This window comes from Corvus kubaryi, unplaced genomic scaffold (assembly GCF_017639235.1).
Source record: "Corvus kubaryi isolate FWS band 111438036 unplaced genomic scaffold, C.kubaryi_AGA036_p1.0 138, whole genome shotgun sequence".
Taxonomy (NCBI): domain Eukaryota; kingdom Metazoa; phylum Chordata; class Aves; order Passeriformes; family Corvidae; genus Corvus; species Corvus kubaryi.
The window spans coordinates 13692797-13717238 of record NW_024580672.1 but is presented as its reverse complement, the minus strand read 5'-3'; the positions used below and the strand labels follow the sequence as shown (position 1 = coordinate 13717238).

At 39.4% G+C, this 24442-nt stretch overlaps 1 protein-coding gene across 7 annotated transcripts in view; it reads right to left on the bottom strand.

Annotated features, from left to right (window-relative positions):
• Nucleotides 1-1922: 1922 nt before the first annotated feature.
• ADD3 (adducin 3) overlaps nt 1923-24442 on the bottom strand; it is a 93087-nt gene continuing 70567 nt past the window's right edge. For 5 of the 7 annotated variants that reach the window (XM_042019287.1, XM_042019284.1, XM_042019286.1 and 2 more), the window contains 13 exons: nt 15392-15530; nt 13858-14009; nt 13661-13741; nt 12450-12599; nt 11429-11572; nt 11242-11340; nt 10012-10194; nt 9429-9686; nt 8248-8367; nt 6876-6965; nt 6029-6149; nt 5013-5108; nt 1923-4306 (listed from right to left, as the gene is read on the bottom strand). In XM_042019287.1, the coding sequence (XP_041875221.1) occupies nt 4008-4306; nt 5013-5108; nt 6029-6149; nt 6876-6965; nt 8248-8367; nt 9429-9686; nt 10012-10194; nt 11242-11340; nt 11429-11572; nt 12450-12599; nt 13661-13741; nt 13858-14009; nt 15392-15530 (1932 nt within the window). In that variant the 3' untranslated portion in view covers nt 1923-4007. Of the gene's footprint in view, nt 4307-5012; nt 5109-6028; nt 6150-6875; nt 6966-8247; nt 8368-9428; nt 9687-10011; nt 10195-11241; nt 11341-11428; nt 11573-12449; nt 12600-13660; nt 13742-13857; nt 14010-15391; nt 15531-20130; nt 20214-24442 lie in introns of those variants that run through there. The other 2 variants (XM_042019291.1, XM_042019289.1) reach the window with 2 other exon arrangements.

The following is a 24442-nucleotide window of genomic DNA, read 5'->3' as shown; positions in this document are numbered from 1 at the left end:
ATGCCTTCCCGGTGCTCCCAGCGCTCTGCTCGCGCCACGGGAGCCGTGCCCACAGCAACGCCCACGGCCGGCTGGCCACGCTCCAGCTGCCCACACACACACGGCCAGGCAGCTGCTAATCAGTGCCTTTCAGAGCCCTGCACCTCTTTTAACACCCTGGGTCTTTGAAAGAACAAACACCAACCCACGCAGCGACCCCATGGGCGAGGGGATGCGCTTCCCTGCCAGTTTGCAGAAAGGAAGAGAGAGAACATTGGTGCCCGTGTCAGAAGTTTCCATCAAACCCATGTGCACAGCGTGGGACACTGTGGCTCTTTCTCACTGTCCTCGGCCACTTTGCAGAACATCCTGTTTGAGAAGTTTCCATGGGCTGAAATAGTGAAAACTCAACAGTTTTGCAAACTGGGTACCTACAGAATAGAAAATCCTCAACTAGTTGCACCAGAGAGAACAACAATTTATGCCACATGCTCAACAGTGTGCCGTGGACTCAACTGGCAAGGCAGGAAAATACTAGTCAAAATGGCATTACAGCCCTAACCGTGACATTTTTCTGTCTCCTTGTGGCATCTAAAGCCTGATAACACCTCATTTTGCAAATTCTGCTAGGTCTGGTTTGCTATGTAACACTCATCTCCAGAACAGCTGGAAATCTGTAAAAGACTACAGCAGGTGATCACCTGGGTGTACAGCTTTACAAATCCTTTTCCTTTTTAATGTTCTTGGGTGGTAGCTTGCATGCAATTCCTCACAGCAAACACTGCTTCTCTGTATTGCTCTCTCTTGGGTTAAGCAGCCTAATGACAATAATTATTTCTTATCATGTTAATGATCCATTTTGAAGCTCATCTTTCCAAGGGCTCCTACTTCCCAAAACTAAAGTTTTAATGTTCATTACGCCTGTTAGAAATATCTACTTTATTTCCATGCTTTGGTTTGCAGAATCTCAGATCCTTTGAGTAACACTGTGAAAGAGTAAGATTTAAGTGAAAATGAAAGGTCTGATGTGGTTTGTAGACTCTTGGGAATAAAGAGAGCTTAAGGACAAAAATTATCTATGCCCTTGGCCTTACAGTGGATGCTCCTCCGTGTTGATACAGTGTCTACTTTCACATTAGTGCAGCACGAAGCAGACTGTAGATGCTTCTGGAGACAAATGATAGTCAGAAAATTACTAAAATCTTGGTCAAGATTTATTTAAAATGCTAAACCAAAATTATCCTTCCACATGGGAACCAAGTTCATCAAACTGTCACCAGACTCAGAGAGCCGAATTTTGACTTTCTTGTAAACAGAAACGAAAGGCTGATTTGTGGTAGGACAAGGAAAATAAACATTCCTGCAGTCCTCAAAGACATTTCACAGAGTTGATACAGCTACAAAAACAAAACACTGCAACTTCTGCAGCCTCAGAGGCTCCGACATATACTATATGTTGGCAGGGCATGACACAGATGTCTTCAAATAACTTTGCATTAAGCTTTCCCTATAGGAAATCCTTTGTGCTATTAATAATAATTTTTAAAAAAATGTAATTTCTGCGAGCTATTTCCTTGCTCTGTACTTACTCAGCCCTAAAACCACCCCAGTCCCTCGTGCTGTCACCCATGATCCCATGGTGCTGCAGAGCAGGAGGCAGCCCACGATGGGGAAGCCCAGACCCACCTGGGCTCAGAACAACCGCCTGGCAGTGCCCTGCCTTTTTCCACAGGCATGTCCACTTTCCTTTCCAGCATCTGCGACAGAGACAAAAGCTGTTCAACAGCAAGATCAGGTTATTTTCTTGCTGAGCTCTCAGGATAAGCACAAGCAAGAAGCTCTCTCCAGAATAAATTCTTGAGAAGCAACGTGCATAATCAAACCGTCTTCTCTACAAGCGAGAGATGTAAGTGTATAAACAAAAGGCTGCTATATGAAATCCATCTATTTAAAATACTGTTTATTTGTGATTTAACATTAATTAGCATTACATCTATGAGCAATTTCAGATAACATTTATATATTTTCCACAGGACACAAGAGTTGGCTGGCTCATTCTTTATGCCAAAGCAAGTAAATAGAGGCATTAGCAAAAGGTGCAAATAGTTCACGGTTGCATTTTAAAAAATATTTATGCACATTGCATTCATTTAGATATATTTTTAAAAAAGTTATGAAAAGCGTAGTTCACAGGTTACTGTTTCTACATATGTTGTAATACAACACAAATAATGTAGAACATAAAAAACAAAGTAAGCGACTGAAAGTTTCCACTATGATTAAAAACACTGATTCCAGTATTTAGTGACAGCTAGAAAATTGTTTCCAGGATCCATTCCAACATTGCATTATCACACTTACACGGTCAAAGCTAACCAGCCCCCGAACATGCTATAATCAACATTTTTGCATGCCAAACCACTCTCCAGCCATATTTAACAATTATATATTGTATAATATTTCAACCGGTAATTTGGGAATCACATGGATCTTAAAGATGTACTTCCTATTGCGATGACTGATTTACAGACATTTGACACAGCAAAGAAACCCCTATGTTAATTTTTATGTTTAGTTTGTATTTACAATACAGTAAAAGTACTAAAATGACAATACAAGTAAAAATGAGTAAGTGGCAGTACCACCCTTACCCATGGCACTAGGCTCTGATTTGCTCTGGGTTCATCCAAAGGACAACACAGATTCATGAGACTCTTTTACAATATGAATGAAACTCAAGAAAAAACCCAAAGTGTTGCACTCTGCATGAATCCATACAAATTATTTAAAACATCTAATATGGAAATGTCACTCTGCTGATTTAATAAAAATATCCCACAATCCGTATCATATATTTAAAAAAAATAATCACCGAACTTTTACTTTCTTTGTCTCCTCCTATTTCCCTACTATTTCACTTTCCCTTTTAACATTTTTGTTTCCTTCATTTGGTTATGTTAAGAGATTATTTTTCTTCATTCATTAGCAATACCATGAGAGATAAAAAGAACAACCCACAAGTAATTTTTAAACATGAATCCAGTTCAATTTTATATGCTTTTATCCTTTGATTTTGAAGTCCCTGGATTCCTGAATTATATTTAAGTATACTCTAAACCAAGCATTCTTAAATACACTCTAACTATGAAATGCTTGGTTCACATGCTTATAATACCTTTATACTGAATGGTATACAAACATTTGAACATATAAAATCTTCTTTTTGTTTTGCCAGTTAAACTAAATTATCAATGTTAAGTGTATAAAATCCCCCTTCTTGAAAAATAAGGGTTTCCCCCGCCCCAACTGATAGAATAAAAAAGAAGTCTTCAAAAATTATATTTCACTAAAATGAAATATTTGGCAAAAAAGTTATTGAATAATGGAATTCTTTAGACATTTTGTATAATTTCAAATAAACTTTCTCTTACACAGTTTTTCCCCTAGTATTATGTGCCAGTGTATAATATTTCTATATGAGCTAATCTTAAAAAAGATGTAAAGGTGTGCTGTTAATATGTACCCACTCAAACAGGGGTACAGAAACATAAAATATATGGTCAAAAACCACAATACAAAAATGTATGATCTGGTTTCCAAATGAGACAGCAGTTTTAAAAAGTCATATGATCACTCAACAGTAACTTTAATAAAGACTTTAACTGTACTGAAAATTTTAAGGTCTGCAAAATACTCCAAGCAGAACTTGCTGCTGCATACTGTGATGGTATTTGACCTTGCTATGATGGTAATTGAGCACCTGCCAGTGTAGTTCTACATGAAACTAATCAATGTTTCCAACCCTCATAGCAATTTTGGACACAGCTAAGTGAGAGATGAATTAATTTGCAATTAACATGAAAGGTTTTTTTTTTTGTCTCTTTGTTTGGTTTCTTTAAAGCAAAACCTCTTCCAGTTTCTACTTGTTTAGGTTAAAAGTCCAGTTACTGCACACCCCTAACACTACGCTGTTAATGGTGAACTTAAACGTTTAAAATGTGCAATGTCTCCTCACAACAGAACTGCACTTACGCTTCCACCTTCTCCTTCTTTTTACTCTTTTTCAGGAAGGATGGGGTGCGGAATTTCTTCTTCTTCTTCGAAGGGGATTTGGAAGGTGACCCTTCAGGGGACAGGGCCTCTTCTATCTTTTCAGAGCCTTTAATGGTAATCTCTATGCTCTCCACAGTACTCATGGTTAACTGACTGACCCTCTTGGTGAGATCTTCTTCCACGTCGTGGGCATCTTCCTTCCCGTTCACCACCACAACTGGCATCTCCACAGATATGAGGTTGGCATTCTGGGTGTAGAAATCCTCATGATTTTCTGAAAGAGCAAATGATTTTGCAATTATTTATGTAGACTCTCATGCAAAAAAACCCAGTATTGAGACAAAGCCTGCGAGTCTGGACTGTGATCCAAAGAATGAAACCCGAAGTGCTTAGATGTGTTTTTTTCCCCTTTATCCACACTCTTAGTTGCTGTAAGCAGACAACACAGTGAAAATATCATTAAAGGAAAATGAGATAAAAATCTAACTTTATCTCTGCCAAGTGCATGCACAGCTCAAGCTGTATAGAGTATGTACAAATACAGTCTACACAGCACACATAGTCTCAAGCACAGTCAGAATTACACTTTACTGCAAGAGACTGATTTACAAAAACACAGCCATTCCATACAGAAGGCATTGGAGAACCTGCCTTTTAAAATGCCTACTTAGACTTCTGGAGAAGTCTTAAGCAAAAAAACTAATCTTAACATTTTCAGTAAAATAGAAGTATAATATCTATTTGCTCCACCTGGTTAATATCTAGGTTTCAGCATGCCCTTAGTTGTTTTCTGGTTGTGAGAATTAGGTATTAGAAAAAAATTGGGAAATACTGTTTTCTGGACAGAGCACCACCCAAACTTTGAAGAAGAGGGCTCCTTTTGACTCAGTTGACTTCATGCAAGTGTAAAAGTGCAGCAGAAGAGTGGAGAACCTGGGTTATTGGAGCCCTTGGCATTGTACAGAAATTGCATGGAATACCTTCTAATCTTTCTGGGACATTTTGCGGGGATTGAGTTTGTGACTGAATTTGTGATACAGATGAACCGTCATCTGAGAATAACTCCTGTTCAGCATCTGCAGGACAAGATGTGAGTTAGTAGCCAAGCAAAAGTGAAAATCAAGCAAGAGTGTCAGTGCTGGTGCTACAAGATTTACAGCTCTGCTACAGCTTCGTGTTGCTCATGCTCACAACAGCACAAAGTTACAATACACCGTTGAAACTCTAAAGAATTAGGGCATTACTTGTTTTATCTGCTAAAAATCAGTATATATTAGTTCTTTATCAGAAAGCATTAACAAAGGTGGCAAGGCTGCATTCCAGGTAGCATGCCCCATGGTTTTATCTAGCTCTAAGTCACAGTCTGCCGGTACAATAAGCTATTACACTATGTCCTGAGTGTGACATATGGCAAAGTTGTTCTATTACACAGTATTAGTGAAGAACAATTCACAGTAAGTGCTACTGTTAAAAATTAACATCAACTCTGAATTAGCAATTCTCTATGGAATAGTAGTATTGGAAGAAGATGTGAAAAGTGAAAGTAGATGAGACTTGCACACTGGGAGAACAGAAGTAAAATTAAAGAAGCCAGGGCCAAACATCTCAGTAAACTTTCGCTTGGTTGGGCACAGACTTGAGCAACTTGATCTAACTTTAGCATCATCTCTGAGGAGGAGTTGGATTAAGATGACCTTCATGGACTCTCCCACCTTCAGTTATTCTATATTCTGACACAAAAATTCATCATGCTAACTTGTGTTTTTGTCAACCCCATTTCTGTGCAAACCTTTCATTGCTTTAATTTCAGCACTAACTAAAGTAAAAGAACAAACCACATGTAACAAAAGAATTCTACCACCTCAAGGAATGATTCATTCTAAACTAGCTGCCAACAGTATACACTAATAATTAACATGCACACAACTTTTACAGTAGATATTTTCAAGCTTATTATTAAAATGTAAACCCCAACAATTCAATCCACACCGCTGACCTTCCAACCCCTGCTGCTTGCGCTCAATGGTTTTCTTGTACTCCTCCAGTTCCTTTTCGGTGAGGTGGCTGAATGGGTTGGGTGGTGCCGGTGGCGCGTGCTCGTCATCAAACTGCATTGGCTGGGAAAGGGAAAGCCACAGAATTTAACAGTTACAGAATAAGAAGCAACAAGCAAAACGTGCAGGGCTAATGTATCTTCTTTTTTTTAGCCAAAGTTTGTTGACAAAGTTTTGGCAGGGAATACAGAATTAAAACATCGATGTACTAACTGTTGGATAGCTGGAAACTCCTAGATGTATAGAACTCCAATTCCAATTCATCAAAATTTCTTGGATAACCTTATTAGGGATACCTATACTGTGTGCAAGTATATTCTATTCAAGAAAAGGTTAATATGGGCAGGTAAGAAACTGGTAACCCTCTCTCCCAATAAGAAGCCTGTTTCTAATGAAAGCTGTCTTCTACATGGTCACATCCCACCTTTTAAACTCAGCTATTTCTGGGACTCCATTGTTACCTTAAGCATCACTTCCACAGGCTAATGAAGGCTATTTTTGGCCCATGCATTCTAAAGTTCTTCCTCTCTCACTTAAATGATCTTACACAAGGATCCTACTTCATTAATATTAATAGCAGCAGACTTAACATGCATATCTCAATTTGAAACTAACATTTTAAACCTTTAAGATGAAACATGAATAAGATGTATCAGAGCTCTAAAACTGGCATTAAAATAATCAGTTCTAACAAGACACTTAGAATGAAAATGGGCCAAGCTGACATTTGAAAAACAGGCAGCCAAATAACCTGAACAGCTGTAAATTAGTTAATTATGTTGTACTCACTGAACTCGGCTTTTTATCCACAACAATCCCTGCGAGCAGCTGAGACTGAGGTCCTGCTGTCTTTAGGTCATATCGGTTTTGCTCCCTTATCTATAGAGAGAAAATAAACCAGGTTAGAAAGAGATATTTCTCTTTAGTAAATCCTATGCCCATCAGCTTTGCAAAGCCACTAACACAGGCGGCAGTGAGTGGCTGGAGGATCAAGCTGTATGCTTCTGCACCTAAAAATTAGGAACTCTTCTTCCACCTCAAAATACACAGCATATGTTGTTTAGCTCTTTCAGTACTTCCAAATGTTCACCCTAGTCCCAATTCCTGCACTTCATGTAAGCCAACATTTAGAAATAAGCTCCCAGGAATAGTCCCTGAACCTGTCCTCTCCACCTCACACATCAGCTATTGGAGAAAACACTGTGATCACAAAGGTTGGTGAAGTTTTTCCTTCTGTGAATAGCTTATTTTTTCCTTAAACTAACAGCCCTAGCTTCTAATTGTCAGTGCTTATGACACTGACCGATCAGATATAAATATAAATATCAATACAGATCATATAAAAAAAATCCTACAGCAGAAACTTAGGAATAAACTCTCTATGAGCAAGTGACATGCATGAATTTAACAATCATTGCCTGGGACATGTATTATTAATCTCTAGATGATTAGAGGGTGCCTTTCCAGTTCTGAGGAAGGGAGTTACTCCTTCTAACTCCAATTCAGTCCCCAAGGACACTGATATAGTGCTTTCCAAGAAAGAAAAAAAAATACGCAATCAAATGAAAAAATTCCTGAATATCTGTTAATATAGTTATGCTGAGGGCGGAATATTTGGTCAGTCTGATAATCAGTGTCTTTCATGCTGGAAGGGAAAAGCAGAAAGATATTTCTGTTTACAGAGAGGTCCAACAATAATCTCTCATTTTCTTTTTTTTACTGCCATTAGAAATTCCAGCTTAACAAGCACTAGGCAAATTAAAACAGAGCAGAGCAAGATTAGAGTCTGAGATTGAATCATGCTGCAGATGACGCACAGCAATTCGGTTCATGTTGACACCTAACTACCTACTAAATAAAATGCTAAATAACAGGGACTACCATTTCCAATCTATTATTTTCAGAGTTAATACTCATCCTTCATCAGACTATTGCACTCAAAGTTTAAATATATAAATACTGCATACATATCTACAGACTTTATGTATATCACACATTTAAATACATGTTTTTGATGCCAGAAATCACATATAGCGTAAGAACCTTCTTAATGAAATCAAAACATTTGAAAATGTTATTTTACTGCTCTGCTGAATCATTACTTGAACACATATTTTTATTTGGCAATGTTAGAATTTTCAGTTTATTACACTTCTTTTACCTTATTTCTCTTTTCCAACACTTCACTTGGGTTTGTGTTTAGGGGAACAAATTGGTTTGGATCTTCAATTTTGATTGGCGTCCCTCCACTAGTCTTGGAGGAGTCATCAGCTTTCATCCACTTAAAGGGGGGGGGGGAAGACATTAAAAAACCCAGTATTATTGGAAATGAACAATTCTCTGTGGTGTCTTACTGTTAAAGAAGAGGTATCAAGAAAGGACTTTCTGACTTTATTCTCAATTCCACATGACATCTAAAAAATAATCCCAACCCCTTACATGTTTGTGTGTTTTGCCAAGAGGATTTAAGTTGCCTAGAACAAGATTACTTTTTGTAAACATTAACATACATTCCTGAAAAATGCAGTGTTACCTGTGTGCTAATGATGCTGTATTTAGAAAAGATCACACTTTCTAGTAACTGGCACGTAGATCCAGAGCCCTTGTTCATGCAATCGACTTCCACCTCTGCTGACCACACATTGACTAGATTTTTCCCTTCTCAAGCAGGGTTCTGAGGGTGTTTTTCCCAAACTCAAGTTTAGAAACCTGCCAGCCTGCCAGCAGGAGGAGCTGATGCTTTTACAGCTGTACTGTGTGACTGGGAGTAGCTGAAGAGCAGTAACACGCTCTTGTAGTCCCACGAGGGCCACCTCTCTGCAGGCTGGAAACTAAGTGTAAGCATCCTGCTGAGCTGCAGGAGGGGGAAAATCTTTATCATCATTAAAAGCCTGTAGCATGAACAGACCTTTCGAAAGCTGTTTTCAGTAAGCTCACAAATAGAAAAGGGGCAGCTAGAGATGAATTAGAGCTCGTGTCTCCCTCATGTAAAAAAAGAACAACCCACGGGTGACTTAAAACCTTACTATATTTGGTGGATAACTAATAGCACAAGAAGATCTGGTAGAAAAACTGTTTTCAACTTCAGGAATAAGAAGAGATGGTTAGAACTGCAAAATCATGGTTAAATTTTATCATAAGCTGTTACTCTTGCAGTCAACCCCTCTCTCCCCAAACAAAGGAGACCCTCAGTACCAATGTCATTAAGTCCCCGAAAAGCCTGTTTTAATTAGCTCAATAAATTTATTTGCTAATCCTGTTTAAGATTTCCTCATATAAACTGTGCATAACTTACTTTCAAGTAGGGCAAAATCTAAGTGACTGCCCAACGTATCAACCTACCGTGATCTTAGTCCTGGGACTTGCTTCCCCATTCCAGGACTCCTCAGGCACATTAACTTTCAAGTATGTGTTTGGAGAGTTCAGCCATCTTGTCTTCTCTCTCTGTTGCCTCTGTGCAAGGAATTTCAGGGGGGAAAGTGGGACTGTATCATCTTCAAAGGAAAAGGCAGTCACAGTGGCTGGGATCTCGACGTCACTCTTATGTCTAGGTTTTTCTCTGACTAATGGTTGCCTATAGGCATAGCCAGTTCTGTATCCCTGTGGAGGAGGAAAATAAGAAAAGAATGTTTAAACATAGAAAATAAAACTTTTTACTATTAAACTACTATACATTTGTAAGATGGTGGGACAAAATTGAAGCTCAAAGCATGATAAATTCTTACTAAAACAGAATACTGCTGTCAGAAACAGTATGACAAATTAAACTTCACATAATGAAGAGATTTTCTACCTCTTACATTTACTCTGTCTTCATTTTAGAACTCACAGAGAAACCGGAAAAAACTGTTTGCTTTGACAGAAGTTACTCCTACACTCAAAAGTTTACAGGACTATATGGATACCACCATCAACATGCTCTCACCAGGTTGTCCAGCATCCTCATGAGAGCTTCAAATTCTTGCTCCCCAACTTTCCATTTTTGTTGTGAAGCCATATTAACTCCACCTCCTCCCATTGCTGCCACGGCGTGGGTGGAAGGCTTGAACTTCTGCAGATCCAGTAGTAGGAGATTGTCTATCCCACCTGCTCCAGCTAGTGCATGAACCTGCAGACATCATGGAGGATATTTGATTTGTGAAAAGGCTTTTGTATTCTCTGCTTTTCTGAATTTGCAGCAGAAGCTTGCTTAAATACATGCTGCAGTTATTTCTCAGGCTAGTTTTCTACTGTCCAAAAAATGTATTAAAATACACAGCAAGTGACTGTTACAGAAAGCATTATACCATCTACTAATAACTGCACTTTAAAAGGAGTAGATTCAAACACTTGATTTCAGAGTACCTTAAAAAAACCTTTCTGCATCACAAGATTAAAAATTTTTCGTTTTTCTAGCTGTTTCAAAATGAAATAGTGACTGAACTCAAAATAAATGGCAGGGAAGGGCAAGGAAGGAAAGGAGTGGGAGCCTGCCATTTGCACATCCAAATGCCTCTTTGGGAGGACAGGATCACTGGGGAACAAGCACAAAGTGACAAAGTTTCTGGAGATGGGCTTAAAAGTTATGAAAGGTGAGAACACTTTCAGTGGTCTCTTTTCACAGGCTATAGGTAACATCTGGATACCTAACTAGGTAGCTAAAGTTAGACAAAATGGAAACAACTGAATTAGTGATTCAAGTTATTTTTAAATGTGCTACCCTCTACCATTGCTCTAAAGACCTCCTTTTAATTTGGTTTCACAAATCTGTGATCACAGAGAGACGCTTCTTTTCTTGTCACAACATTCAGCTTCAATAAAGGAGCTGGCTCTCAAGAGATCTTAAATCACACTTCCCCATGCAGTGAGTACCAGCAAATGTATCATCTGACAGATTCCCTGCATGAGGCTCACTCTGCACAGCATGGAACAAAACCTTCTGTACCCTTCAGAGCGTAACACCACGGAGACTGTGTCAGAGTTCCTAGAATGAGTATTTGTGCCATTCCTTCACTGATTCCCTGATTATTCCAGTCTTTCTGACTTTGTCCTGGTAAACAGGATTACTAGATTCCACAACCCCAAAATTGTGTAATGTTAGAGATCTTCCCATCTGGGATGTAATCTGTAACTGCAGCACAAGTGTTTGAAATTAAACAGATAAATTCTCTCTCACCTGAGTTTCACAGGCCAGTTGCACATTGAAAATATAGTGGAATGCTTCTTCCAGTGTCTCTCCTAGTGCTACCACACCATGGTTTCTCAAGACTAATACCTAGTAAATGAAGACACTAATGTTAAATGGTAGAAACTGGAGCAGGGCATGAAAATTGTTTATGAAGAGCACGAATGAGGCTGAATACCTTGCAACTGGGTCCAAGAACTTTTTGAAGCTGAATTCTCTCTTCCTGTTCATCAAGAGATCCCTGGTAGTCGTAATAAGCAACATCTCCCAGAATCAGAGCCTCTTGTGATATGGGAAGGATGCCACACTTCATAGAAGAAACCTGTTTCATGAAAATGAAATGCTGATAACTAGGAAATTTGAAACTCTTAAAACTCACATCCCAACCACCCAAGCCTTAGCAGGGTGCACTTTTTATCTTTGCTGGAAGAGAGGCAAACTCTGTAATGAAAGCTTAGAAACAATCTCCCCCATACCAGTCTAATTTGCAATAGGGTGACAGAGGTGCTGCTACTCAACCTAGGGACAGATTAACTAGAGCAAAAGACAATTTTTTCCAACTAAGTTAATTTTTGCGGATTTTATCCATGTTTAATTCTCATCTTACTTAATGGTTTGTTCTTCTTTCCCACACTTATGACTTCAATAAAAGCTAGTAAAAAAGAAATTAATCATTCCTTTTTATTTTGTCTGTAGGCAAGGAATGCATATGTGTATATGCATTTCTAGATAAAATAATAAGAATTTAGTTATTTCAAACCAATTCTTTCAGGCCGCCTTACATTTACTATACAGACCATTTAAAGTTTATGTTAACTATAACATTTAAATAGTGAGGTAAATTCAAACTAAGTGTAACTACTAATTAAACCACTTAAAAATGGAGCTGCATAATGCAATTGATGATGATTTATACAGCACATTATATTATCTAGAATGCTATAAATGAAGCCTCTGTAAACTATTTGCTTTACAACCGCCTCAACCTGAGTATAACAATCTCTGAGCATCAGTTTATTCTGGTCCCATTCCACTGCGGTGGCTCAGCCCTCTCTCTTTCTTTTTGATAACCTCACACTTTTATTTACCAGTGCAGAGTCGACATTAAAACAAAAATGAAACTGCTGTGAGCAGAAATATGCCCTATGTTCATAAGGTAAAGCTGTTTTCTTTCAGTCGGTGCCAGAAGGAAGACTTACAGCAGCTGTGGCAGGGGTGTGTATGTGTATGACACATCTGACGTCGGGGCGCGTGGAGTAGATGGCCACGTGTGGACTGAAGCCTACACTGTCAATACTGAGAGCTGTGCTTCCCTGGTCCACTACATCTCCTAGGATGTTCACTTTAACCTGAAAAAGGCAAAGAAACACATGATACTCAAAAGTTTTGAGACAACTTCGGTTATCTAGAAAATACCCTTCCTTTCTTATTTAGCACCAAATTTCCCCACACATTTTGAGGGCTCAGAGCATGAAAAAAAGTAGGAGAGCAGCCATGAATCTGTGTGTCAATAAACCACCCTGCTGTACAAGCCCTTGACAGTTGTTGGAAGTTCAGCCATGGAAGAAGTAAGAATAAGACTCTGATACAACACATATTCTGCTTCAGTCTAGCTGACCTTTCCCTGTTTCTGACTTTTAAAAACGCATTTCATTAACATTTCCTACATTTTTAATAAAAAGATAATTCAGAAATTTCCAGTAAGAGCATTCAATGCACAAGGAATTTTCAGATTCGTGAGAACATTAAAATAGTAATTTCTGGATCAACAACAAACTACAGCAGGGTCATATCTCATTTTGGTTCTGTGTTTGCTATGTAAAACTATCAATCTCATTTTGGTACCCCTTTCACCTCGAGGCAGTTTCTTTACAGATATGCACTGACATGAAGAGCATATGGCAGGTTCTGCACCAAAAGATGTGTGATTTGGCACATTTACCTAAGTGATTTACCACTGCCTAAATATCAGCTTGTTACTTCACCCAGCTCATTTGTTGGGCCTGGGGAGGATTATTCGACTTTATCTCCTCACTTTTAAAGGTAAGAGCTGATTCTGATAACACTACTCCTACAGAGTAATTTCACATGTATTACCACACTGCCAGGTTATAAAAGGCTGCTGCTACACTGAGGCTACTGATGAGCTTCATCAGACAGGAAAACAAAACTTTGCTGCTCCACACTGAAGCTGAGGACAAAGAAACAGAAAGTAATGCTAAACCCAGGAAGAAACACTGACAACAAAGGGTGCTATTATCTGAGCAGTTAATCAGCTTTTCATCTGGTGGGTAAATATTAAAAAAACTCAAACAACAGCATAATTATAGACGTCCATTTTAGCAGCCACAAAAGTATTTTAGAAAACAGGTTGAGTCTTGGTGGTTACTACAGCAGGTGAATCACGTACCAAATTAGAAGCTGAAGCTTCAGAAAAGGACAGCCCTCTTGGAATGATTAGAATGTGGTCATGTTCTTTGCTTACTCTTACCTGCAAAGGAGACAGGAAATGGATTACTGATCTAATTTACATTATTCAGGAGGAAAAATAATTTGAATGAATGGGTGAAATTCTAAATATATTTTTTTTTTGTCTAAAATACTTACTGTGATATAGGCATTTGGCAAATGTGCCCACCCAAACAAGTCAGCCAACCTATATAAACTGGCTAACTTGCAACGAGTAAGTTTTTCTCCCTTAACAAACGAGGAGGTATCTACCCCAGGTAGGTCATTGATGGGTGTAATCATTCCATGGCCTGAAAAACAGACAAAAATAGACAATTGTCAGTTGGACAATTAAATATATTTCCAGCTATGCCATGATGTTCCAGGTGGAGTGTACTTAAATTGTTAGCAAAGCAGTACCAGCATTTATTAAACTGGATAAAGTATTTCCCTGAACTTTCTCCTGAATCAATATCCTGTATAGAACTGGAACTGTGCTTTAAGACATTTGTCATTAATGAAGTGTTTTTACTTGTCACTTTGAGGTTTTTTTCTTGCAGGATAAGACATTCCTTGTGGACTTCTGACACCAGCAAAACTAACTTGAAGAGACATCTCAGTCTCAGAACTTCAATTCAGTCCTAATGAAGAAATTAGGATTAGTGCAAGAGTTCTCAAACCCTTAGACAGAAGAAATCCCCTCTTAACAGAGAAATCACAAAGATCAATTTCTCTCTTTGACTTGTGACTACACAAACATACCCTTGTCCCCTTCATGAATGCATGATAGCCTTTTGACAGCTCACAACCTTTGTTTAGAGGGAAAGTTAAGACCAAAACAGGTAAAAGTAATTTTGGTTTTCAACAATAGGAGTGTGCAGTTTGAGATCAGTGCCCTGTCTCTGGCAAAAGCAGCAGAGACAACAGCAGGATGCAGTCTCAGTGACCAACCAGAGACATGAACACGGGGTTATTTGGGCTCTCTGTTCTCTTCCACTCGTTTTGTTAAATAAACCCTGAAGTACCATTTTGGGACCAAATCTCCAAAGATGATGAATGCTGACAGCTGCCACTGTACTTCAGGCTTGTAAGCTCCCATATAATGTCCACCCACAGAACTTAAATTGACTTGAACATCTCAGTGCTTCATGACTTGGAAAGAAGAACTTGGGTGTTAACTGCGAGATCCCGGAGACATCTTTACAAGTAGAGTGCAGACTAGAAACTGTTCTTAAATGTGGGAGCTGTTTATCTGATGATTCAGTTTGCCAGGGTATTCTCCCCAGCTCAGGGTACTTTTTTTTTTTTTTTAGTAACAATTTATATGCAAGAGTAGAAAAATAAAGAAACTAAATGGTAATGTATTTCACATCTCCGTTTATATTCATGTTAAACTCCTAATAGTAACAGGGCACATCATTTTGTTCCCTATGTCAGTTAAACTTCTATTAACAAATTATAGAATAACTGAGTTTGAGGATTCCAACCATTTTGGATATCATTATACAAATCAAAGAATTTGAGAGAAAGAAGCCTAAAAAGGCAAGTTAAGGCTACCATCTGCACTACTTCACAGCTGAAGCAAGCTCTGACAGAATTTTTATTCAAGGAAAGAGGAGATCCCAGCATGGCTAAGCCCTGGTAACAATTAAAAAAAAGAAAAAAAGAGCAGTTAAATGTATAATTCACTTACTGAGTGAAGATGTGGAAAAACCTGTAAAAGTGCTCGCTGTGATGTATTCAGCAATCTGCTGTAATGCAAGCAGTCCAGTAGGGTTATTGCCCTTCTTCATCTGTTCTTGAATAAGGCATTCCAGATCTTCTCTAAAAGCCTGTAGAAACATTTGAGAATCATCAAGGAAACCTGGCCTTGATAATCTTATTTCTATTATAGGTGGGGCTGGCAGTTTTGCCTCTTATTAACGTTACATGAAACTTCCCCTTAGACTTTGTTTTTAGCTGTTTTAACTTTGCCAGACTTCATCATCCAGCCTAAACTTTGTACACCAGATATTGGCAATTTGGGGGGCAGAAAGCAGGAGTTTGGTCACAGAGGATTTACTATTTCCCAGTACATGCCAAGATAAAATGTTTTTTAAATGATAAAACCCATTTTTATCAATAATTGAAGTGTTGTCCGTATTTTGGAAGAGGTACTTGAAATTCAATCAGGATGTGTTGCTTTCTGTGCTGGATATTTTTTTTATAATATAATCCCTCTGAAAACCCATTCGAACTTTATCAAGTTACAAACAACTGGAAAACTGGAGCTCATCCATGCTCAAGTAATATCCCAGACATGCAAAAAGTAGAAGGAATGCTATCTCCTCTCTATTTCTTTCCTTATCCAGAGGGAAAAAAACCCTTCCTTCTTTTTCTGAATAAAGTGACTACAAGCCCAAGAGATAAACCCTTGCAGAATATATCACAAAAAAGTTTTCATAGTATCAAATTTCATACACTATGGACTGTGGACAAAGCCTGTTCCTTTGAGATGATAAACAGATTATTCCCTATCTACAACAAACCCCTGTCCTAGAATCACTGCAGTCCTGACATTTCTAGACAAAGTAAATTCTGTTCCTTCAAATTTCCATTATAGGTTACATTTTCTACCCCTCTCATTTCTTCTTGGTGGCATCTTGCAGATTTTCCCAAAACTAGCAGTACCCAAAGCTGCACACAACACAAGCTGAGGTGGATTGTGAACACTCCTCCTGGTTCATTCCAAAAAGACATTTGGTGTCTTTACCACACAGCTGGCTCCTAACAGAAGTCCAGACTATTCCCTGTAAGTAATCGCTCCTTTCAGTCTGCCTTCCTTAGCAGAGCACTTGCTCTCAATTAAAGAAAGAAAACAGTTCTGTATGACAAATGTAATTTCTTCACTGAATTTTAATTCAGTCCTTCAAAACACCCACTCTATTGGGCAAAATCCACCAATCTCTTGAGTCTGTTCACCAACAAGTTTTGATTAGTAAGACAGACTGCTAGTGACCACCCTTCCCCCTGCCAAAACATCCTCAAGACTCTACTTGGTACAGCCTCCTCAGCTGGACAGTTGAGCCTCCATAACTACTAATTACCAACTTTTCAGATATCTGTGCTCTCCTTAGAATAATTTTTTCAGGATCATGTCTGTACCTAAGACTTGCCAGATTTCCATAAGTAAAGCCTCTAAAAATTCCCACTGACTGACTCTGCATGGATCTGTTGCACAGATCTCTTAGTTTAGACCAGAATATTCACATGGCATCCCCCAAACAGCTGAACAACTTCTCACCAGCCTGAAGATGCACAGGCAAAGTCAGATTTTTCTCTTTAGTGGCTGCTGTTTGTAAGGTCTACGCAGCAGGAGAAAGGAGCAGATGAGGAAAAGGAAAGGAAAAACATGGAATCAAGTGAGGAAAGGAACCTAACTGGGAGAAAAGAAGTGGAGGACAGGGAGAAATGGCCATAAACTGAAATACGTGAAGCTCCACCTCAACATGAGGAAGAACTGTAGATCAAGGGTAGCAGAGCACTGGAACAGGCTGCCCAGTTATCTGTATTATATTAAATTATTCCTCCTTCAATTCAACAAGGACTATAAAAAAGATCTGCAAAAACATTAACATTAAACTCTTATTAGTCATATTCAGACTTCTGGCATTTTTTTAACCTGTACAAGTAATGTTACTTCCATAGCAGATAAAAAGGTGATATAATATATTTTGGGAAATTTTTGACAGAAAGATTTTTTAGTTTATTGCCTACTGTATTTTTAATTCTTCTGCTTTTTGGTCATGTTATTTTCATTCTTCTGAGCTTAGTTTTGCACCTTGATGCTAACAGTAGTATGTTACACATTTGCTGAGACTGCTACAAATGAGGATTTAGTGTTGTATCAACAATTTTGTTAAACCAAACAAGCAGATTCCCTTAAAAATAGTTTTAGAAATAAGAGAAGATAGGTAAGAGCCAGTAAAGTGGCAAATGTGGAGGTTTGGGATGAACTGTAAAGCAGGTGAGAATATAGATGAAGTACATAAAATCAAGTATGCAATTTATCCACATGCCAGAGTATAAAGATGTTTTTTAGCAGCCTTCAGCCTGTCTCACGGATATCTGTGAATATTTCAATACATTTCATTCACTGCTACACACCTTTAAAACTTGGAACTGTATATCCTTAGATAAACATCCCACATGTGTTAATACAACCTTCTTCCATTTCTGGTAATCCCAGTGGGCTCCTATGAAGGGCACCACCTTCTTGTGGTCAACAATTTACCTTTAATAAGAGCCATTAAATGAATGATATTTATTGGATATTTATTTCACTGTGCAAGACTGGTTTCTGTAAAACCACTACCTTGCAGGGCTCTGATTCTGGGGTCTGACCCATTCAGCAGGAGGAGCCTGCATCTGAAAACCTGAGTAGAGCCTGGAGACCAAGTGGTTTGGTTTTGCTTTGATTTGTGAGTTTGTAATAAGCTTATATATGTGTGGCATTACACTGCCCACAAGTGATCAAGCAAGTCATACAAGCATGTCACACTGGAGAGAGATGTTTTCAAAGAGATGACAAGTGTGCTGCTCTGGCACAAAGCAGCTATTTTTCAAGTGGAAAGGTCACTGGTAATTTCAGATGTAGTATTTGACAAGAAAATGCTGACAAAGGAAAAACTCTACCGTCAGGTGAATGAAAAATCATGTTATTCAGCTGTATGCTCAGCATTGCTCAATCAAGGGAAAGTTTCAGCCCTGGGATTTAGCAGGCTCCTTGGGTACATGTGCATTGTTTTGTTTGTTTGAAACCACTCCGACTTTAGACATGAGATACTAAGAGCAGTGACTTCTTACACTGGGGTGGGTACAAGTCCCAAAGTGAGCAGCACAGCACTTCATGGCTGCCCATGATCCTGCCAACACAGCTGGACTCAGGCACCTGCCGTGCCTGCACACAGCCAGGATGTAGCCTGGATAACGCATCCCTCCACAGCTGGGACTCATTTCCTGTTTGCACAAGCATCCTTCTGCCTTCAGGGACCTCACCTGCCCAGCCAAGCACCTGTATCCCCCCTTGTTTGTGCTGGAACAGCACTTCAAGCATCAGACTGACAGTTTGCATAGGAAACATTCCATGGTATGAACACTGGGCCCATGACAGCTACTGGAAAGGAGGTACAGTAACATTTCAGACAAGATGCACAACTGGGAGGATGCTGAGCAGGGCTTTTATTCACCTGGCAGCAGCAGACAGCTATGTGAGTAGCCTGACTTTGGCAGAATGCAGGCTGCAGCTCTGCTTCCACCTCACCCACCTTCTGAGTGCCACTCCACCACCTTGCTCTGAGACATAAATTTCCCCACAACTCACCAGTAAAAATGAACAGGGCAGCTCAGCCTGTTCCTAAAACTGTTTCCAGAACACCACTCTTCCCAAAACTGTAGTCAGCTTTTTAGCAGCCTTACATGGTACTGCACAGCCTGCAGAACAGACACAGCTTTTCTTGATGGAGTCTTTAGTAGAATGATTAGGTCAAGGTCTTTCTAATATCATAAAATTACTTCTCCAGAACAATTTGCAATCATCTTCCAAATACACATCATAGACTTAGTTTAGATGGAAAAATCTTTCAACTTAGACCAGCAACAGTTCTCTGAAACTCAAGAGTAAAGTTAACAAGCTCAGTTCTGACTCATTTACTTCCATTTTCTTTCAGAAGTACAATCTGAGTTGACAGGGTAAATTTGGGCTTTTAAGAATCAAAGCAACATTTCCATGTACCAGTTGACAACTAGTACTTTTCAGTCAACGTATACAGGAAGAACTAGAATAATCAACTTGCTAGAATAACCTATGGTACATGGATACACACATATATCGTGCAGAACAATGATGTTGCTAAAAAGCTTGGTATTAATTGCTTCATCTTGGTAGGCAGCTCTCTGAGGATGTTAAGAAGTACACAGGCTTATAAGTACACAGTATTTTGACTATCTGTGCTGTTTCTTATTTGTTGACCACTGATTTCTACATGTATCCAACTCAAAAGAAGTAGAAATAAAATCATAAGCAAATAAGTATGCAAGTCATCTACAAATACTCCACACCATTGCAAACCTTTAAGAGGAGAAAGCATGTGCTCATTAAAAGCACATTAGGACTAATTACAGTAATGATCAAACAGTTTCATGTCATTCTACAGGAAAGTAGCTAAAAAAGATATGTGAGGCCCCTACCTTTCATAGCAGCACTGCTGTTAGATTAAAAGCTGTTGAATAATACAAGAAACCCATTCACCCATTTTCACTTTTGCCCATTTTGATCAGTTTCTAATATCTTAAATCCATTTTAGAAAAGGGTATAACTCAACTTATCTAAACGTGCCCACACAGAGTCTCTAAGTCAAATCTCCACCACTGAAGGAAAGTTTCAAAACTTAACTGGTATTTTGTCCTCGAGAGCGAAGAGATGTTAATTTTGATTCCTGTGCTGTAAACACAGCTGCCCGTGAGAGGAAGACCTTCACCGAAACAGCCGACACAGCTCCTAACAGGCTCTTTCAAGACTGGAGTTCAGATACAAACAACGGGTGGCCCTAAGTGGAAAAGGGTGGAGCTGGCCACAAAAAAACCGCCAGTGAGTGAAGGCTGGCGGGGAGAAGATAAGAGTCACAAAAAGTGTTTGTCAATGCTGTGAAAGAGAACAAGGGGGAGGGGGCTTCATGTTAAGACAAAAAGAAATAGGCTCAGTAAGAAGTACGGGGAATTAGCCAAAGTTACAATGACCTCCTCTCTTGCACTGAAGGTGAGGGTAGCTGGGCTGGATTTAGTGACTCGGCTGACAGCAAGGCGGTCCCCACACACAGCTCAGCCTGTGCCAGTTTTTCCGGCTCCTCTAACCTGGTGCACACTGGCTTTCCTCTCTGAGCTGCAGCAGTGTTTACTCCTGTGATAAGCAGCCTAGAGGTACCCTGTGATTACAGCCAAACCTGAAGCACTGAACTCCTTTGCCAAGTCCATCTCCAGCACACCCAGCTCCCAGAGCCCCAGCGCCAACCACTCACACAACTGCTGCTCTGCATGGGGGTCTGGGTCCCTCCCTCGTGTTCTCTCGTGGAGTAAAGCCATACTATACATCTGGCTAAATGGAACGTAAATGAAATTTAATGAATGTAAATGGAATGTACAATGAAATGTAAAATGCTAGAAGAAATCAAATTTCAGCTCATCAGGGGTCTCACGCATTTCTGAGCATAATTAACTGGGTTTTTCAGTAAGTGCAGGACTTGGAAGGGTGGGAGCACACATGGTGGCGATGCACTAGGAGGGATGGCAGAGCTCTTGCAGAGTGTTCTGGATGCACATGCTCCTAGCAGCCAAGGAGGAAAGTCACCAGTTATGGCTTTCCAAGGTTTTCCAGGTTCAACATGTATCTGTTGGCATTTATATCTAATGAAAAAAACACCACAGTTCAAACTAAGTGGAAAGGAGCAGTATGGAAATAGAGGGGATTGAGAGGTAACCTATTTTTAAGGTAAGAAAGCAGGGAAATGTGACGTACACTTGAGGTGCAGGACATTGGTATGAATTTACAGTGCACCATGGCAGCTATAGAAATGATAACTAGGGATTGGGATTTCTTGGGTCCTCACAGAGATCTAGTGGATGGCCTTGATTTGAGACATTACCCTGAACACCAATTCCCTCTCACTTAAAACATTGTCACAGTGCAGAGGGGATCTTTAAGGGACATTTTGGAGTGTGTCTTCAATGATGTGTCAAGTTGAGCTCTTGCCTCTGGGTGAACAAAATGCTGCACAGGTTGTATGATGAAAGCATGCAATTAAATAAGCTCTTGCAGAGAGAGGAGAGTCATGACTTCCCAGCAGGATGTCGGGAAGATGTCACAGAAGACAAAAGCCAGAGCAGGGAGCTGCAAGGCGAGAGGACTGCCCAGTGAGGAGGTCCTCAGGTGAAATAAAAGGTTGTGAGTCCTTTGTGGCCAAGAGGTGAGGCTCCTGAAGGATTTGAAAGGCTTTTGAACTTCTGAGAAAAGAGCAGTAAAAGCCAAAACATATGAGGAACTGAAAGGACTTTGATACTTTTAAGAAAATAAACTCCCCAAAAAGGGAGTGGTATTGCAAAAATACTGGATGCTCACTCGATACAAAATACAGTAAGCTAAACAACTGCAAAAGCTACGGAAAAAATAAATTACATCATCCTTCATCTCTGTCCTGATGGTTTGAAAATAACATAGCCAGAAAAAAAACCTCAAGTGTAGGTGGGATTGCTTGTTTTTGAGGAGAAAAATCTGCCTGCATGCTGCATACTAAGGCAGACCCCTGAATAGAAGAGTTGCTAAGCTGTATAGTTATCTCCCCACTTTTTTTGGGCAAGACCAGCTAGTGTGGGAGGCAGGGGGGTGTGTGCATATACAAGGCAGGAAGGGAGGCACAGTAGAGAAGTACATTTTTAACCTCAGCATAACCCCCCAAAATTTTGCAATCTGTATAGCTTGACCGGAACCTTCCTGCAATGGCAGTGTCAAGCCAGAATGGCCCTGAACAACCTGAAGAGTCATGATGGCTTGGTAGACACTCTCTGGATCCAGCATGAAATTGAAATAAAGCCTGATGGGATCCTGCCAACACAGAGCTCAACTTAAGAAAAAAATAAACAAGCTCCAAATAGCTGTGTTTTATACGTAAAAATAGCAAACACACATCCAACGGGTCTCAAGAAGCCACACAAAACTTCACTGTTAAATTAAAAACATATATTAGACATTTAAATTCCAATAACCAGGCATTTTTATGTTTACATGAAACAGCTGTTCCACTCATTGCTTCAGACACAACTTCTTACATCAGTAAAAAGAATGAAGTATATCTTATATAAAAGCATATTTTTGTATAAGAATGCATCCTCTTCAATTTCCACCCTCACCTGTAGCTTTCCTTCCAATACACCAATATAAAGGTATGTAAGGTACTCCTCAATCTAAGCCCTGATCCTAATTTCCTGTTAGGTTACACACACTGTCCCATTAGCTGAAGGCTGTAGTTAGCTTTTCTGCTGCTTTTCTTCTGACCATTGTTTCACATGGTCTCTCTGCACTGGAAGCAGTGTGGCATTGCTGCCTGCCTGCAGAAACATCCAACACCTTCCCTGCTTCACAGTGGCTGTGGGGATTTTCTTCCAATCTACATATTCATTCAGCTCCTCAGTGCTGAACTGGCTGTTCAGTTTTCACAAACACCATAACTGCACAACCACTGCCCTTTTTTTTAAAAAGAGTGTTTTAAGAGTTTCTGGTTGCTATGGTGATGGCATCAGAGAAATGCTGGAAGGAATAAAGGCTGTAACTAAAATAAGGGATTTGATGGTACAGCAAATATATTTTTGCTCTGTGAAAGACATAGTTACTCTGTGTAACAAGCAACATATGACTGTTTAGCATACAGGCAAAACTGTTTTTAATTGCAGACTTAAGTTGGAAAATATAAAAAACCCCAAAACAACCAACATATCTTTTCAGATTTTGGATATATTATAGTAATGCCCTAGGTTTTAACTTTTATATTTTTCAAATCCTGTGCTGCTTAGTGTGTAACTCTGAAGTTTCTTGAAGCCTGTTAATTTCTGCTCTCTCGTGCCAGGTAGACATAACAAAGCCTCTCTGGGCCTGCTCTTCAAGGACAACCAGATCATCCTAGGCCCAAAAAGAATAAACCAAAAGCCTCTGAGAAGGGGGCAAACTGAGGGGAAATTACATCATTAAATGGAAGCATTAACTGGAGAATTAACCCTGATATGCAAATGAACCAAACCTATAAAAGCGTGAAGAACTCGTGACTTGTCGTCCATCTTAGGTCCAGTTTGAGAATAGCCTCTGGCTCTGGGTGTACCTTTGAAGGCCTTTCAAATAAATACCGACCTTACTCCCTTACTCCTGTCTAGATTCTGTTTTAGGTGGCCTCTCAAGGCATCAATAGTACAAGTATCTTGGACCTAATAAGCAATAAAATTAGTCTACTGCATAAATGTAGTACCTTTCCTTTAAAAATAACAACTTGCTACCTGAATCCTCTGAAACTGAAGTCATTACTAAAATAACCCTAAATGGCTTTATGCTAAAGATTGGCCAGCAGTACTTCTGGATGCTATCAGCCTGCTCAGGCCCAGCTGATCTTAATTTCTTTCCACCTTTCTAACATACACAGAACAGCAAATGTGTTCAGTTTATCAGATTCTCCAGGCTATCAGATGCTCAGGAGCTACATGCATATTAGGCAAACACATCTGAGAACTCAACTGATAATGTCAGGACATTCTCCATGGGCAATGGTCAGAGAACAACTCTGATTTGTTTAAGGTTTATTATGAACAGACTCGAAGACATTAGCAAACATGGAAATAGCTTTTCAGTAGCTTTTAAATTATTTAATTTAGGAAAGGGAAATTGCCCATCAGAGAGGAGTAGTCAGATTGCACACTAGTATGGGCACCAAACAGCACATCAGAGAGATGCAGCAGCTTGATGTCTGAAGATGTGTGGTCAGGCCTGTAGCCCTTACAGGCCTAACAGCCCTTACTGAATAAAATATACTGTGGTTCCTGAAATATATTCTCTAATTTATTTTCTTGCTGAAGGATTTAGATTTTCCTACTTGAAAGAAAGAAAGAAAAAAGCTCATTAATAAAGCCAGATTAAATTAGTACCTAAGCTTCCTACTATGTGACACTGATT